The sequence below is a fragment of the Rhododendron vialii genome, chromosome 3a (genome assembly GCF_030253575.1).
Source record: "Rhododendron vialii isolate Sample 1 chromosome 3a, ASM3025357v1".
Classification (NCBI taxonomy): Eukaryota; Viridiplantae; Streptophyta; class Magnoliopsida; order Ericales; family Ericaceae; genus Rhododendron; species Rhododendron vialii.
In genome coordinates this window covers 33345913-33360838 of record NC_080559.1, presented here as the reverse complement: position 1 = coordinate 33360838, position 14926 = coordinate 33345913, and the positions used below count along the sequence as shown (strand labels likewise).

At 38.0% G+C, this 14926-nt stretch overlaps 2 protein-coding genes across 2 annotated transcripts; both read right to left on the bottom strand.

Annotated features, from left to right (window-relative positions):
- Positions 1 to 1442: 1442 nt before the first annotated feature.
- LOC131320168 (uncharacterized) lies at positions 1443 to 5768 on the bottom strand. Its single transcript, XM_058350763.1, has 6 exons — positions 5573 to 5768; positions 5001 to 5133; positions 3539 to 3642; positions 2732 to 2876; positions 2331 to 2642; positions 1443 to 2202 (listed from the first exon to the last, which is right to left on the bottom strand). The coding sequence occupies exons 1-6, from the start codon at positions 5611 to 5613 to the stop codon at positions 1750 to 1752; spliced, it is 1188 nt and encodes a 395-aa protein (XP_058206746.1). The 5' UTR covers positions 5614 to 5768; the 3' UTR covers positions 1443 to 1749.
- A 1759-nt stretch (positions 5769 to 7527) lies between these two features.
- Positions 7528 to 11287, bottom strand: LOC131320167 (toMV resistance protein Tm-2(2)-like). The gene is made up of 2 exons (XM_058350762.1): positions 8469 to 11287; positions 7528 to 7764 (listed from the first exon to the last, which is right to left on the bottom strand). Exon 1 carries the CDS (start codon positions 11101 to 11103, stop codon positions 8494 to 8496), a length of 2610 nt encoding a protein of 869 aa, XP_058206745.1. The 5' UTR covers positions 11104 to 11287; the 3' UTR covers positions 7528 to 7764; positions 8469 to 8493.
- Between the last annotated feature and the right edge of the window lie 3639 nt (positions 11288 to 14926).

The window sequence follows — 14926 nt, the reverse complement described above, 5'->3', positions numbered from 1 at the left end:
AAGGTCTGAAATTTGAGGGTGGACTTGGGATAAATCTTGTCGCCAAGAGCATGTCATGGGGAGAAATAAAATTGAAATATAGAGTATGTTTATGGTAGTTGATTTTCGCACTCTGTCATCAAGAGCATGTCATGGGGAGAAACAAAGCTGAAATATATATGTTTTTTTTTTTTTGACATGGTCAGAAATATATATGTTTATGGTAGTTGATTTTCGCAGATTTTCGTACTCCTCTTTTATCATGTTGTAAGGTAGATTTCAATTTAGATAGTAGTAACATAGAAATGTTAGTCCTCTGCATAGATCGTATCCCCAATCCACCTTCTTGTGGGACATCCATATTCCATATTGACATACCATTTCACTATTCAGTAAATTACCCTTTCATGTGTACAAAATTCATTCGTGAAAGGTTAATCATGTAAATTTACATGTGAGACGAAAAAAAGAGTGTGATTATCAAAATGGGAGAGTGAAATTGACTCTCAATGCTTGTTTATGTGGAAAATTCAAGGGTCGTTAGAACAAATTCTAAGAGAATCTTTATATTATTATTTTTATATACGAGGTTATTAGATCTGAATTTAATACTACATTAAATAATGAGAATCTTTATATTATTATTTTTATCTACGAGGTTATTAGATCTGAATTTAATACTACATTAAATAATGTAGCACATTTGATTCTTTCTCTGGAGAGTCTTTTGGTGACAACTAAATCAAAATCAAATGATATGAGTGGGCAATAATGTCCATAATGTACTTTTTAGGAGAAATATTATATAGAAGTATATATTTTTTGTTTCAAAGACGAATCTTGCAACCTGATATATGCATAATATAAGGGATTTGCCTCCTAATTAAAATCAATTTCCTTAATCTATTCAATTGCCTAGCTATATATTATGTAAGAAAGAGATGATTTTGGACGAAATTAATTAATTTTACAGATAGCGAGTATTCTAGGTATATGGTGAATTGTTTTAGGTTCTTGTCAAAATATTTGGGATTAAACCGTTTGTCTCGAGTAGAGAAAACAAGGAAAGTAAAAATTATGGACTAGTATCATTTTAAAAATTCAGAAAAGGCAAACAAAAAGATAGTAAACTTGTTTTTTTTTTTTTTTTTTTAATGTATTAATTTCAAGCTTTTGATCACAATATCTTACTTGTTAGACTCCTTTGACAATTCATCAAATTGACACCAATATTCTAACAAAAATGCGAGAAAGACCGACATGGAACATTTTTGTTCTAAAGCCGAAAATTTTAGAAACTTAAAGCCGTCTACAAAATTGTTACTCCGGTATTATTCAGTTATAAAAATCATGAAAAAAACGAAATTTACCACATATATCTAGAAAGAATAATGCTTCGGCACGACATGAGATTAAAAATTGGTCATATTACACATAAAATATCCACAAAAGAAGAAAAAAGATGAATGTTATCACTCAAAAAAGTACATTACTGCATTGTAATCTCAATCTATATCGATCGACCGATATTGCACTACAATTTAGTACACATTATGTATCGCGTTCTTATTTCCGTTCCAAATGCCGGATGAACTCGTATCCAAGATAACATATAGAGCAAAAACAAAAAAATTACACAGTTTATAGGATACTGATAAGTTCAAACCACAAACAATTTACTGGAATACGGCTTCAACGTATCCCTCTCTTCCTCCTGAACTTTGCTCGTCATGTTTGCAGTGTGCGGTTGACCGTAATCGTTTCCAGGGTTCAAACTATCGTTGTGCGCCTCACGGGAGCATATCTCCCATTGGCGAATTCGGTCCTTTTTCCATTTATCTTTGCAGCAGATTCCTCCTTCCCAGTTGATGACCATAATTCATTGTTAAACTGAGTGAATTTCCCTCTTGATCGGGGGATAATGTCATAGTTGTCTCTCGTTGGGCTAGATTGTTCGCTACCTGAGGATAGTCCGCTACCTATGGATAGTCGACCCTTACGAGTTAAATCTTCACTTCTTGAGTACCGTTGGTCCAACTTTTCGCTTTCTGAGAGATTTACATCCCTGCAGCCTACGTTCACTCTGTATTTGTCGCCAGCAAGCTCATTCCTATCTTTCGACGAAGTCATTCGTTTATATATTATCGTGAGAGTTTCCGTCTCCTTGGGTGATTTCTCTGTATCGTCTTCGTAGTGAAAGGGTCCGTGCCTCTTAGGTTGGACCTGCAAAATATCAGAGAAGTGCAGAAGAACTCAGGCTTGAACAAGGTCTTAACCATGATTTCGATGCAAAGTTAATCGCAATACGACCATTCGTGAATTGAGAAAAAAGAAAGAAAGAAAGGGGTTACTTGTGCAGTTGCAGAGGGATTGACCAACATCTGTTCAAAAACCCTGGAATCCCAAGATGCAGAGGGATTAGTCATCCTGAGTTCAGATGCACAGGGATAAGCCATTTTCTGTTCAGAACCCTCGGAGTCCCCAGAGGCATAAGGATTAGCCATTTTCTGTTCAGAACCCTTGGAGTCCCCAGAGGCAGAGGGATTAGCCAACTTCTGTTTAAGATCCTCCGAGTCCCATTTTATCGAAAACTCCAATGCTATGTCTTCCAACGCCTTGATTTTCTTCTCTACCGTAGGCTTGGAGGCTAAATTCGAAACAAACTGACGACGACATTAAGTTGGTTAGATGTAGAAGCAAAACTATTGCTTTGTTAAGTATCGTATGCAGAGTGCATTCCTTAAGAACTCACCTCCTGATTTACAAAACGTTCCAAAGATTTTCCGTATCTCTCCTTGAATGTATCCCTGAGCATACGTAATTCAAGAAAATCAGGAAATTTTCCGGCAGCATACACCAGGGTCCCCACCGGCTCTATGCATTCGTCGGGGCATTCACTGGAAAGAAAACAACAGACAAGGGCAGCATATTAACATCAAAACAAATGAATTCGATCTAACGTCACCTGACTGAAACTTTAAAAGAATCTTTTAACTTGAGAAGCATAGCCACTGACGTGCGATATCATCTCATTACGTGTTCATATTTGTCCCTCTGTGTCTGTGTGTCACTGAATTCTAGCTAAATTAGCACGTCGGTGTTTCTCATCCATTCCCAGAAAAATGTCCAAACGCAAAAGTCGTTGAACATAAGAGCGAAAGAAATAATAATGACCTGAAGATGATACGCCGAGGACACTACATACAGTTTACAAGTTATCAAACTTTATTTTCACCCATTTCAGCATTAAGTTATGCATGAATCTATAAAGCGTATCCATTTTATTGCCGCTAAAAAGAGAGAGAAAGAGTATCCATTTATTATCTTGGGTAATTCAGTTTCATGCAATACTCTCTCTATCCATGCACACAGTATGAGGGAGTATATCATAGTCACATTATTTCCCCATGATGTTTCGATTGCAATCAATCCACTTTCTTGATACATCCTGCCCCGATTCTCAGGGCTGCTGAGTCCCGATATATACACACAAAGAGTTTACACAAACAGAAGTAAATTGTAAAGTGTCTAATAAGAGCGCACTATTATCTGCACAGACCTTCGTTTCTGCATAGCTGAAAGCTGTTTTAATATGTGTACACAGGCCTCCTCAATGAAGTCATAGCGTAACAAGCAGTTCAGTTCAGTGATATATTCTTCTGTCTGCTTCTCCTCGCATGAAGAACACTGATTAGATCACGAGACTAACAAGCCATAGATGAAGACCGGAAGATTTCTCAAAATGAATTGCGAAGATGAACGCAGAGTAATAAGTAAATTCGGTTCTCTCTATATCATGATTATGAACCAAGGATTAGTTGGAGTATTTCAAACTGCTCGAAATCTAAGGACTGAACCTCAGGTGCTTAAATTCTCTTTCATTCCAATAGTGCAATTAACCAAGAAAATCAGCCTCGTATGTTAAGTACTCAAATTGAGTCACTTAAAAAAAACGTATGCAGAAGATCGCAAAAATTACGACATATTGGTTTTTCCGAAAGTGTAAATTAACAACCTACTGGAAATAAGGACACTTCGAATCAATTGTTTGGACTCCTGGGCTTAGTTAAACCAAACAAGAAGTAGCAAGGGTTGGATTTTACCCGTTGATGAGAGGTGTCCCAATTGAGAGTGACCCAGGCCCCAAAGTCAAAGATCTTAGCCACCAACAGCTGAGATTTTAGGCGCCGGATCCCGGCGATTTGATTCTCGCGTGTCTGAGCCTTAAAATGGGTTTGGACTTTTGTTTCACCTTTCTTGTATATATACATGTATGTGTAAGAGTAGAAAGGTGTGGAACTCAGAGAGAGATCAGAGAGAACTAGAGTTGTCTGAGAGAGGGTTTTCATGATTTGTATTTTAGTCGATTAATACAAAGTCGGAGTTTTTTCCTCTCATATATTGTGTGTGACTCCCATAAAGCACAACAATAAGAAAACAAATTATTGCCTCAATAGGGACAAAACCACAATAATATCAACTATCACACTGATTTTCTTGGACCCGGGGACCTGTAGGGTAGCACATCAGCTATACATCCCAACAATCTAGACCATTGAAAACACTTTTGAACGGCTCGGATACCAAACTACGCTCCTGTAGTGCTGGGATGCACTATAGGGTCCCATGTAGCTTTTAAGGAAACATACTTATTACCATCCAAAAATTTGAACTTTCCAGAAAACGACCCTTTGAGGGTAAATTTGATACCTTTGAGCGGTTTACTCCAAATTATAAGAGAGGGCCAAAAGAGGAATCAAACAGCGGTAGCAAGTTTAATCTTCAAACACCTTATTTTACCGTCTGTTTGATTGCTGTGAAGAGCGCGAAAAGGGCAAATTATCTTTCAAATCCAAAAGAACGAATCCATATCCCGAATTTCGATTACTTTTTGTAGTAATATTTTGCCCAAAGATAAACGAAACGAAGCCGGATCAACACTTGATTGAACTTGAAACCAGTAGTCAGAGCAAGAGAACAAGACTGTAATCCAATGGAAAGCAGAGGATTAGTATTTTGACCTTTTCGTAGGCTTTGCAATAGTGGCGGTTAGCGAGTAGCTGAGCGAGATTGTTCTTCAGAAACCGCTCCGTCGCCTCATTCCCCTTCCGCCGCGCATCGATTCGTGCTCTTATCGGCTTAATCAACGATTTACTGCGTAACACAATACAAATCAACATACCAACATACGTGCATTTTTTTTTTTTCTCTGCATTGAAGCGTGCACAACCCTAGTTATGTTTTTCGAAATAGATTGATCGAACCATGCAAATTTGGACTAAAGTGTTCCCGTTTTATGCACGAAAATACTTTTTTGAATCCAAATTTTAGAGCATAACTAAAATTAATCCAAAAATTTAGAAATATAGGACAAACAAACAAAAATCTCACACTCAAAATTTCTAACCCTTCCCGCGTTCTCGCTCTCTTAGTCCCCTTTTTTTTTCCTCTCTCCCCCTCTATCTCAATTTCAAAAATAACAAAAATTGAAGTTATAAGAATTCAGAATTGATGGTTTGGAGACTTTCAAGCACAACTATAGATTGATTGATGTTGAGAGAGAGAGAGAGAGAGAGAAAGGATCGTAACTAACCATTTGGCGCTAAATCCAAGCCCAAATATACCGCCCAACATGTTCGATCTCTCTGTAGTTCGATTCGGTTTGAAGAACTCAAACGCATGGATTTGTTAGAAGCAATCGGTCTCTCCGTTGCACAAGGCTACACGCAGTGAACTATGAGCTCACAATTTGCCTCAAATACCATTTCAAATTCTCTCTCCCAAGTTTAAAATTACAATAATTCTAGAGACACACCCATTTTCATACCCAAACACACACCCACACTCACATGAGTGGTGGGCCCCATACACACACACACACTAGTGTGTGTGTGGGGCCCACCACTCATGTGAGGGTGAGTGTGTGTTTGGGTGTAAAAGTGGGTGTGTCCCTAGCACCACTCAATAAATTAACATTACGTTACTAGGAGTGCGTATTGTGTGTTGTGCAGGCGGAGAATTGCCCGTGTAGCATGGGATTTTTAATTGTGCAGGCCGGGAGGGACGTGCTGTTTTTTTTTTTTTTTTTTAACGGTCTTGCTATTGTCAGCTACTGGGTCGACGATAAGCACACTAGAAAGCAAGGAAAATGTGTATTTCTGTTTATTTTTATACTCTTTAATAAACATTCACACACCTACTATTGTCGACCCATTGGGTTGATTATAAAATTTCTTTTTTTTAATAACCAGATGTCCGAGCTAGTTTAGGGGCTCTGAAGTTAATGACCGGGCAAACCGGTGACCCTGAGATTTCGAATGTTTGGCCTTTGTGGAATTCAAACTTGGATCCGTCTTGATGGGCAATCTCTTTAGTTGTTTTCTCACGACCATTTGACCAAACCTCTTGAAGGCGACAGGTGTACTGTTTCGTGAAGGGGGAGATAGGAGAGAAGATTTCAAACGAATCAAGTCGATACCAAGAAGCAAAAAATGTCAACTCGTATTTTTTATTTTTAAAGAAGAAGAATTAAAACCATGATCGTGATCGTATCCTTAAAGATTACAATGCTCCCTCACATTAGCTAAAATAGAATCATAATTTGGTGGGATATCTCAAGTACTCGTTTTGATAAAGTCCAAGATCTTGCGTTATTCGGCCATTAATGAGTTGAATGACATTTCATTAGAGAGATCATTTTAGAGATCGCTAATACGTAAGAGAATTTTAAACCATTATAAATCTAGGAAAGTCTGCTGTACACCTCCAATAAAATTGCTATAGGCACCGAACAAACGGCTGATATCGCGACATGTCGTCAAAACATAACGTATTCAACCGGATTCCCGACCAGTTACTTGTCAGAATAAATGATGGATCTTACACCTCTTATATTTTTAACTACTTAAGCATAGTGACTCAAGATCAAAGTTCAAACGCACCATAAATGTTTTGATAAGAATTTTTTGTCTGTTTTAATTTTTCTTTTAACTTTGAATATCAAATTCACAAAAAAAAAACGTATTAACATATATGGTGATTGTTGCTGTAAAAATTATTAAGTACTCTTTAGGGCACATTTTTTTTTATTAGGTCTTGGGCACTAAAAACTATTGAGTCGGCCCTGCAAGTAGACCAAATGATCTCAATCCTTAAGATTCAAAAAGACTCATAAAGGTTGATTCGTTATTTTTGGACGGTTGCGAAACCCCAAATTTACTCTCACACACGCGCTCGCATACACACATAGAGACACACACATGTACACACATATATTTGGGAATGTTATAAATCTAACACAGTATTATCAAATTGTGGGTAAACTAAAATTAAATACCAAACACAAACATGTAAGAAAAGATAGTTACTGAGATATAAGAGTCCTGACCAATTGAGCTGACCTCAGTTGGTCGTGGCGCTTTAGTGTACGTTGGCGGGTTTTAGTGAATCAAGTGGAGAAACTACACTACGAATTGCGACACGTGATATCACGTTCTTGTTTTCGTTTCGAATTCATGCCAGAAGAATCCGTATCCGAGATAACAGTAGAGCACACACAAATACACAATTTATTGGATACTGATAATTAGTTCAAACCACAACAGAAGTATTAAAATTAAAATTACAAAGCCATATATATACACACACTCCTTGTTAGGACAAATCAACCAAACAACAATCGAATACATCACACAAATAACAAGAGCAGAACAACGTTGTTGAACAAACAGGTCCCAGATAAGAATCAAGAGCCTTTATATTCAACATGTGAATTATTATGTCACCCTGTGAAATGAACGAGAGAAAACAGAGTAAGTCCATTGTCTACAACACTAGCATGTCGCAAAAAGAGAATTTAAACTCTTCGTTTTCTTCTGAGAAAAAAGTAGATAATAATACCATTAATCTTGTACATTGGTAAGTATTTTTAAATTACAGTATAATCAGAATAAAAATTATTTTAGCGCTCACTTTTATGAAAACGTGCTCCGTTTTTTTGTCGTTGCCACCATGTGGAACTATATAGCTATCCTTTCGTTCCAATATTAACTCCTAGTTCTTGTTTTTATACATTGTAGAGTAAGCTAATTTGACATATAGATAAAAAAGAAGAAGAAAGAAATGGAGTGCATTTGGATAAAGGAGAGTGTGAAAATAAGTTCCTTTGCTAGAAAGGTACCAAAAAAAGCTAATTAAGAATTCAATATTGCAGTAGGAGGGCTGAAACTCCCTCCCCTTCACCTTGGAACCGGAATGTTTCTCCGAGGAAAGAAAAACTTGCAGCATATATGCAACCAAATACTACATTTATAAAAAAATTGTAGTAATACAAATATTATTGTAGCAAAATAGATAAAAACAAAACACTAGACTGAGAAATGTTAGCAAACTTAAAGTGACATATACAGCTATAAAATTGTAATTGCTTGATCCTACAGAATTATAATAAATAAATAACAATGAGAGTACTATTTTATAAATAGTCATACCTTAGTATTTTTCGATCGAATCCAACTATATGGTAGTCCTCATTATGTTTCTCATTCCATCAGGGATTCGTGTTTCTGGATAGCAATGGATGATCTGGAAATCCTTGAGTCTTGGCATTCCTCCTTCCTCAACTACCACCAACTTCAACTTGTCCAAGCCTTCAACTTCCAATACTTCGAGTTGAGGGAAGTTACCAGATTCTCCAGAGCAAACTAGTTTCTTCCCCATGTATGAAAAGAAGCCCAATTTGAGGATCTTTAGTTTTTGTAGTTTCTTTAGGGTCTCCATTGGGTCCTTCTCCAAACAAATCCACTCAAGGGTAATCTTGGTGAGGTTTGGGGGCAGTTTGTCATGTTGGGGCAACTTCCTCATCATTATACCCTCCAAATGTAGCTTACGTAGATTCTCATATCGAGACAAATTCATAGAATTAGTTTCCCATTCTTCCACCGAATATGAGGTCAACCTCAACGTTTCAAGCTTGTGTGATACAGGTGTCACATCCATAATTAATACCTCCATGATATCTTTGGTCGGGTTATAGACTCGCAAGGTTCTCAAATTGGTAAAGTTATGCAACCAATCTGCCTTGAAAATGTCACCAGGCAACCCATATAGGGTCTGGAGATTTGTCAAAGAAAATTCAACTGGATGGGACAAATTCAAGCAATTTACCCGACGATGGATTGGAAGATGATAGCATAGATCGGGTAAGAAAATGTGTCTTAATTGATTCATACTCCAAATATTATCAGGAAGGTAGATACACCATAATCCTCGAAGATCCAAAGTTAGCAAACTTTTCAGATTGCTTATGGCATAAGGAAGTTCTACACTTACCAAATTCACCGAACTCAATTTAAGGTAAGTCAATTGCCTTAAATTGCAAATCTCAGTTAAAAGGGACCTTGGCATATAATCGTCATCAATTCTAAGCACTCGAAGAAATTTGGAGTCCGAGAGAAGATTCTTAGTAACACTTTTGTTCCATTCGGTTTTACGAAGAAAACACAACATAGCACGAACATGGGAAGTTTGCGGATTTAAATAAAGGTAGTGGCCATTGTCACCATCATGGATAGCGACTCTACGTAACTTCAAGGTAGCGTTACAATTTGTCGTCGCATCCGTATGAATGTTAAAAAAATTAATCTCATTAGCCTCCCTGACGCAAAGACTATGCAACATATCATGAATTCGGACAACTCTAACCCTTCCGTCGAACCTCCTTCGAACAACTTGAATCAGGTTCCTCGCTATCAAGTGGTTTAGGTAGTCATCTCCCACTTCCTCAACCTCTCTCACTCCACTACCTCTAATAAACCCCTCGGCAGCCCATAAATTAATCAACTCGAACGTCCTGATTTCACTATCCTCTGGAAAAAGTCCCAAGTATAGAAAGCATGGTTTGAGATATAGAGGCAAATCAATGTAACTCAAGGCAAAGATATCGGGCCATTCGTCTTTATCTTGACCCATTCCCTGGAAGCCCTCTAATACCCTTTTCCATGCGATTTCGGATCTCCCTTTTAATTTTAGCATACCTGCCGCTAGTACAATTGCTAGCGGCACGCCACCACATCTTTCCAATATTTGCTCGCCGATGTGCTCTAGTTGCGGGGAATCTTGTATTTTGATAGTGTTTTGGGTATCAAATACAATTGTTTTATAAAATAGTTCCCTACTGGTTTCAGGTTCTAGGGGTTTCAACTCAAGAATAGAGTTCACCCCACCTGCGTGTACACCTACGTCTGTAATCCGAGAAGTGAGTATTGTTCGACTCCCATTCTCGGAATTCGTAGGAAGGCCAACCTTTAAAGCATCCCATGCCTTGGTATGCCAAATATCATCTATCACTATCACGTACCTTTTTCTGCTTAAGAATGCAAACAGGTTGGCCTCAACATCCTGCTCTATCTTCTCCTCCTCCAAGCCCACCTGTCTGGCTACGTCTCGCAAAAGCTCTTTATAGTTTGGCTGTTGAGAAACACAAATCCATGCTGAGCGGCGAAAATGCTGTCGAACAGAGTTGTAAACTTTCCTGGCAAGAGTCGTCTTTCCCAGACCAGCATTGCCAATAATAGACACCATGCGATGATGTAAATCCCCGCCGAGGACTTTTTGCGCCAAATCTTTGATTAGATCGTCGAAACCAACAACATTTGGTTCATCAACGTGAGGGAAAGTTCGTCTTGGATCCCATGTATCTACTTCTCGGGTACGGCGGCTTTCATCAATTTTAAAAGTTTCTCTGGCCTTTGTGATGTCATCCACCCTTTTCTTGATGCCTTCAACATCTTTAGCAAAGCGACGGGCAGTTGTCAAGTTGCTGCACCCAAGAAGCCCCTCCCAACGGCTCCTTCTTGATCTCATTTTGGGAAAGTATGTGTCGATAATGTCCTCGACATCATAAGCAAGGTCCCAGATATCCCTTATGAAGTTGGATACTCGTTTTGTTTTCGGAAGCATGGCTTCAGCATCTTCTAAGTAGGATTGAATCCGTCTCATCTCAGTTTCAATCCAAAGGAGGTCTTCTTTCACATGAGACAAGCAAGAACTTTCTTTGATGAGTTGATTAACAACTATGTCTGCGGCTTTCTGGGCAATCATACCCAGAATAGCCTCTGCTGCCATTTTGGTTTTCCAAAACCACAACTCAGAAAAAAGGAGGAGGAGGAGGAGGCAAGAATTATGGGACAGCTTTGATCTTGGATGGTTAGACAGTGCAGTTAACAAATTTAATAGACTATGAAGATTCTTTTCGTAGATTGCAAAGTAAGTTTGTTCGTTTGAAAACCTGGATTTTCTACTCCTTCTAAAGGTAAGAATTGGTCTTTCCTTGGTTTTCGGTTCATCTCAGGTACACACTACTGTTTGCAAATGCCTTTGTTTTTGTTTGATTCAAACGATAAAATGATAGAAACTGAAATTGGAAGAAAATGAAAGTGAAAGACACGAAAAAAGTCGAGGAATTCTTTTCATACGTATGATTCTCAAGAGAATCTGCATTTGCAATCTGGGTACACGTTCCAAATTAAGGTTGCTTGAAATTGCAGAAAGATACATATATACTTTCCAATGCACCTATTGTGTGGTTCATATTGTGCCACCTCATAAAAAATTACTTGTAGAACCGGTCATTCATAACATTTTATTTCGTATCGTAACTTTTATACTAAAAATTCGTAACTTTTCAACAATATGATTCGTAACTTTTTAGTAATAGATTCGTAACATTTTGGGATTCATAACATTTTGGTGTATTTTAATAAGGGTGCATATGATACACACCCAAATAAGGGGTGTGTATTGTAGCACTTCCCCAGAGTAATAAGTAAATTCGGTTCTCTCTTTATCATGATTATGAATCAAGGATTAGTTGGAGTATTCCAAACTGCTCGAAATCTAAGGACTGAACCTCAGGTGCTTAAATTCTCTGTCATTCCAATTGTGCAATTAACCAAGAAAATCAAGCTCGTATGTTAAGTACTCAAATTGAGTCACTTAAAAAAACGTATGCAGAAGATCGCAAAAATTACGACATATTGGTTTTTCCAAAAGTGTAAATTAACAACCTACTGGAAATAAGGACACTTCGAACCAGTTGTTTGGACTCCTGGGCTTACTTAAACCAAACAAGAAGTAGTAAGTGTTGGATTTTACCCATTGATGAGAGGGGTCCCAAAGTCAAAGATCTTAGCCACCAACAGCTGAGATTTTAGGCGCCGGATTCCGGCGATTTGATTCTTGCGTGTCTGAGCCTTAAATAGCTTTGAACTTTTGTTTCACCTTTCTTGTATATATACATGTAAGTGTAGGAGTAGAAAGGTGTGGAATTGAGAGAGGGATCAGAGAGAACTAGAGTTGTCTGAGAGAGGGTAGCACATCAGCTGTACATCCCAACAATCTAGACCATTGAAAACACTTTTGAACGGCTCGGATACTGCACTACACTCCTGTAGTGCAGGGATGCACTACAGGGTCCCAGGTAATGTAGCTTTTAAGGAAACATACTTATTACTATCCAAAAATTTGAACTTTCCTGAAAACGACCCTTCGACGGTAAATTTGATACCGTTGAGCGGTTTACTCCAAATTATAAGAGAGGGCCAAAAGAGGAATCAAACAGCGGTAGCAAGTTTAATCTTCAAACACCTTATTACCGTCTGTTTGATTGCTGTGAAGAGCGCGGAAAGGGCAAATTATCTTTCTTTCAAATCCAAAAGAACGAATCCATAACGCGAATTTCAATTACTTTTTGTAGTAATATTTTGCCCATGATAAACGAAACGAAGTCGGATCAACACTTGATTGAACTTGAAACCAGTAGTCAGAGCAAGAGAGCAAAGACTGTAATCCAATGGAAAGCAGAGGATTAGTATTTTGACCTTTTCGTAGGCTTTGACATAGTGGCGGTTAGCGAGTAACTGTGCGAGATTGTTCTTCAGAAACCGCTCAATCCAAGCCCAAATATACCGTCTCTGTCGTTCGATTCAATTTGAAGAACTCAAACGCATGGATTTGTTAGAAGCAATCGGTCTCTCAGTTACACACGGCTACACGCAGTGAACTATGAGCTCACAATTTGCCTCAAATACCATTTCAAATTCTACGGGCAAGCTAGGAATATTCTCTCTCTCCCAAGTTTAAAATTAACATTACGTTACTAGGAGTGCGTATTGTGTGTTGTGCAGGCGGAGAATTGCACGTGTAGCATGCATTTTTAATTGTGCAGGCCGAGAGGGACGTGCTGTTTTTTTTTCAATAACCAGATGTCCGAGCTAGTTTAGGGTCCTGAAGTTAACATCGACTCCTACTCAATCTCATTTTGGGAAAGTATGCGTCGACGATGTCCTCCACATCATAAGCAAGGTCCCACGTATCCCTTATGAAGTCGGATACTCGTTCTGTTTTCAATTGCATAGCTTCAGAATCTTTTAAGTAGGATTGAATGCGTCTCATCTCAGTTTCAATCCAACAGAGGTCTTCTTTCACTTGAGACAAGCGAGAACATTCTTTGATGAGTTTATTACCAGCTAACCCTGCAGCTTTCTGGGCAATTATACCCAGAATAGCCTCTGCTGCCATTTTGGTTTTCCAAAACCACAACACAGAAAAAAGGAGGCGGCAAGAATTATGGGACAACTTTGATCTTGGATGGTTAGACAGTGCAGTTAACAAATTTAATAGACTATGAAGATTCTTTTCGTCGATTGCAAAGTAAGTTTGTTCGTTTGAAAACCTGGATTTTCTACTCCTTCCAAAGGTAAGAGTCGGTCTTTTCTTGGTTTTCGGTTATTTTCTACTCCTTCCAAAGGTAAGAATCAGTCTTTTCTTGGTTTTCAGTTCATCTCAGGTACATACGACTGTTTGCAAATGCTTTTGTTTTTGTTTGATTCAAACGATAAAATGATAGAAACTGAAATTGGAAGAAAATGAAAGTGATAGACACGAAAAAAATCGAGGAATTCTTTTCATACGTATGATTCTCAAGAGAATCTGCATTTGCAACCTGGCTACACATTCCAAATTAAGGTTGCTTGAAATTGCAGAAAGATACATACATACTTTCCAATGTATTAAACCTTTGGTATCGTTTTAAAGAGATATGCCCCGCCAAGCCAGGCATATTTTCTTTTCTTTTTTTTATCGGCAAAGAAAGAATTTTATGAATCATTGAAGAAGTTACAACGATTAAAGGGAAGCTAAGGCATGATGGCAACACAATGAGGGACGAGAATCCCAACTAGGTTAATTAACGCCCACGAGTCCACGACACTCAACAAGATTATCTCTTGGGGGTTGCTCCCCTGCCAAGTAAGGCATATCTTTTTGGGGTTCTATGGTACCATTTGATTTCACTTTTCCTTCAAAGAATAATAATTCATTCACAAATCCACTCTTTCTAGTTCTAGTATAATGCAAAAGGTTGTTTTATATATATTATCTAGTTTAGACCAGGGCAGAGCGGGACCAGATTTTAGCATCCGGTCTCCAACTCTCAGACAGATACTACATGAAAGTGTATGAAAACAACAATAACTACAAGAATAAAACTTACAAACTCACAAGAAGTACTTAATCTAATACAATAGAACCGGACCATAGGTTATGGGCGCATGTTTTGTTCGTCTTATCTAACAATTCATAGAATCGGACCATAGGTTATGGGTTAATTTATGAAGTTTGGTTAGTAAAAGGACACAAAAATAGGATGCATGTACCTAACCTCATACAATAATGAATAGTTTCTCTTTTTCAATATGCCCCAACATGCAGCAATCTACAAAGACAAATTATTGGCACTTCTGTCCGCAAAGAATCATCCCAATCATATGGTCTAAACCTTTTAAAAGGACTAGGTTCACCTTCGTGCACAGCACGAATGCATGTCCGTTGAAGGGAACAAATTTTGATATAGGCTAGATATGTCTTGTTTGTAATTTTAGAGCCGGAA

Excerpts from the sequence above, each read along its gene's own strand:
- LOC131320168 (XM_058350763.1), bottom strand. The coding sequence starts at position 5,613 with ATGTTGGGCGGTATATTTGGGCTTGGATTTAGCGCCAAATG. Across the intron at positions 3,643-5,000 it reads ATTGCAAAGCCTACGAAAAG|ACAGAAGAATATATCACTGA; the intron begins GTCAAAATACTA and ends GAGGAGAAGCAG. Across the intron at positions 2,877-3,538 it reads TCAGCTATGCAGAAACGAAG|TGAATGCCCCGACGAATGCA; the intron begins GTCTGTGCAGAT and ends TTTTCTTTCCAG.
- LOC131320167 (XM_058350762.1), bottom strand. The coding sequence starts at position 11,103 with ATGGCAGCAGAGGCTATTCTGGGTATGATTGCCCAGAAAGCCGCAGAC.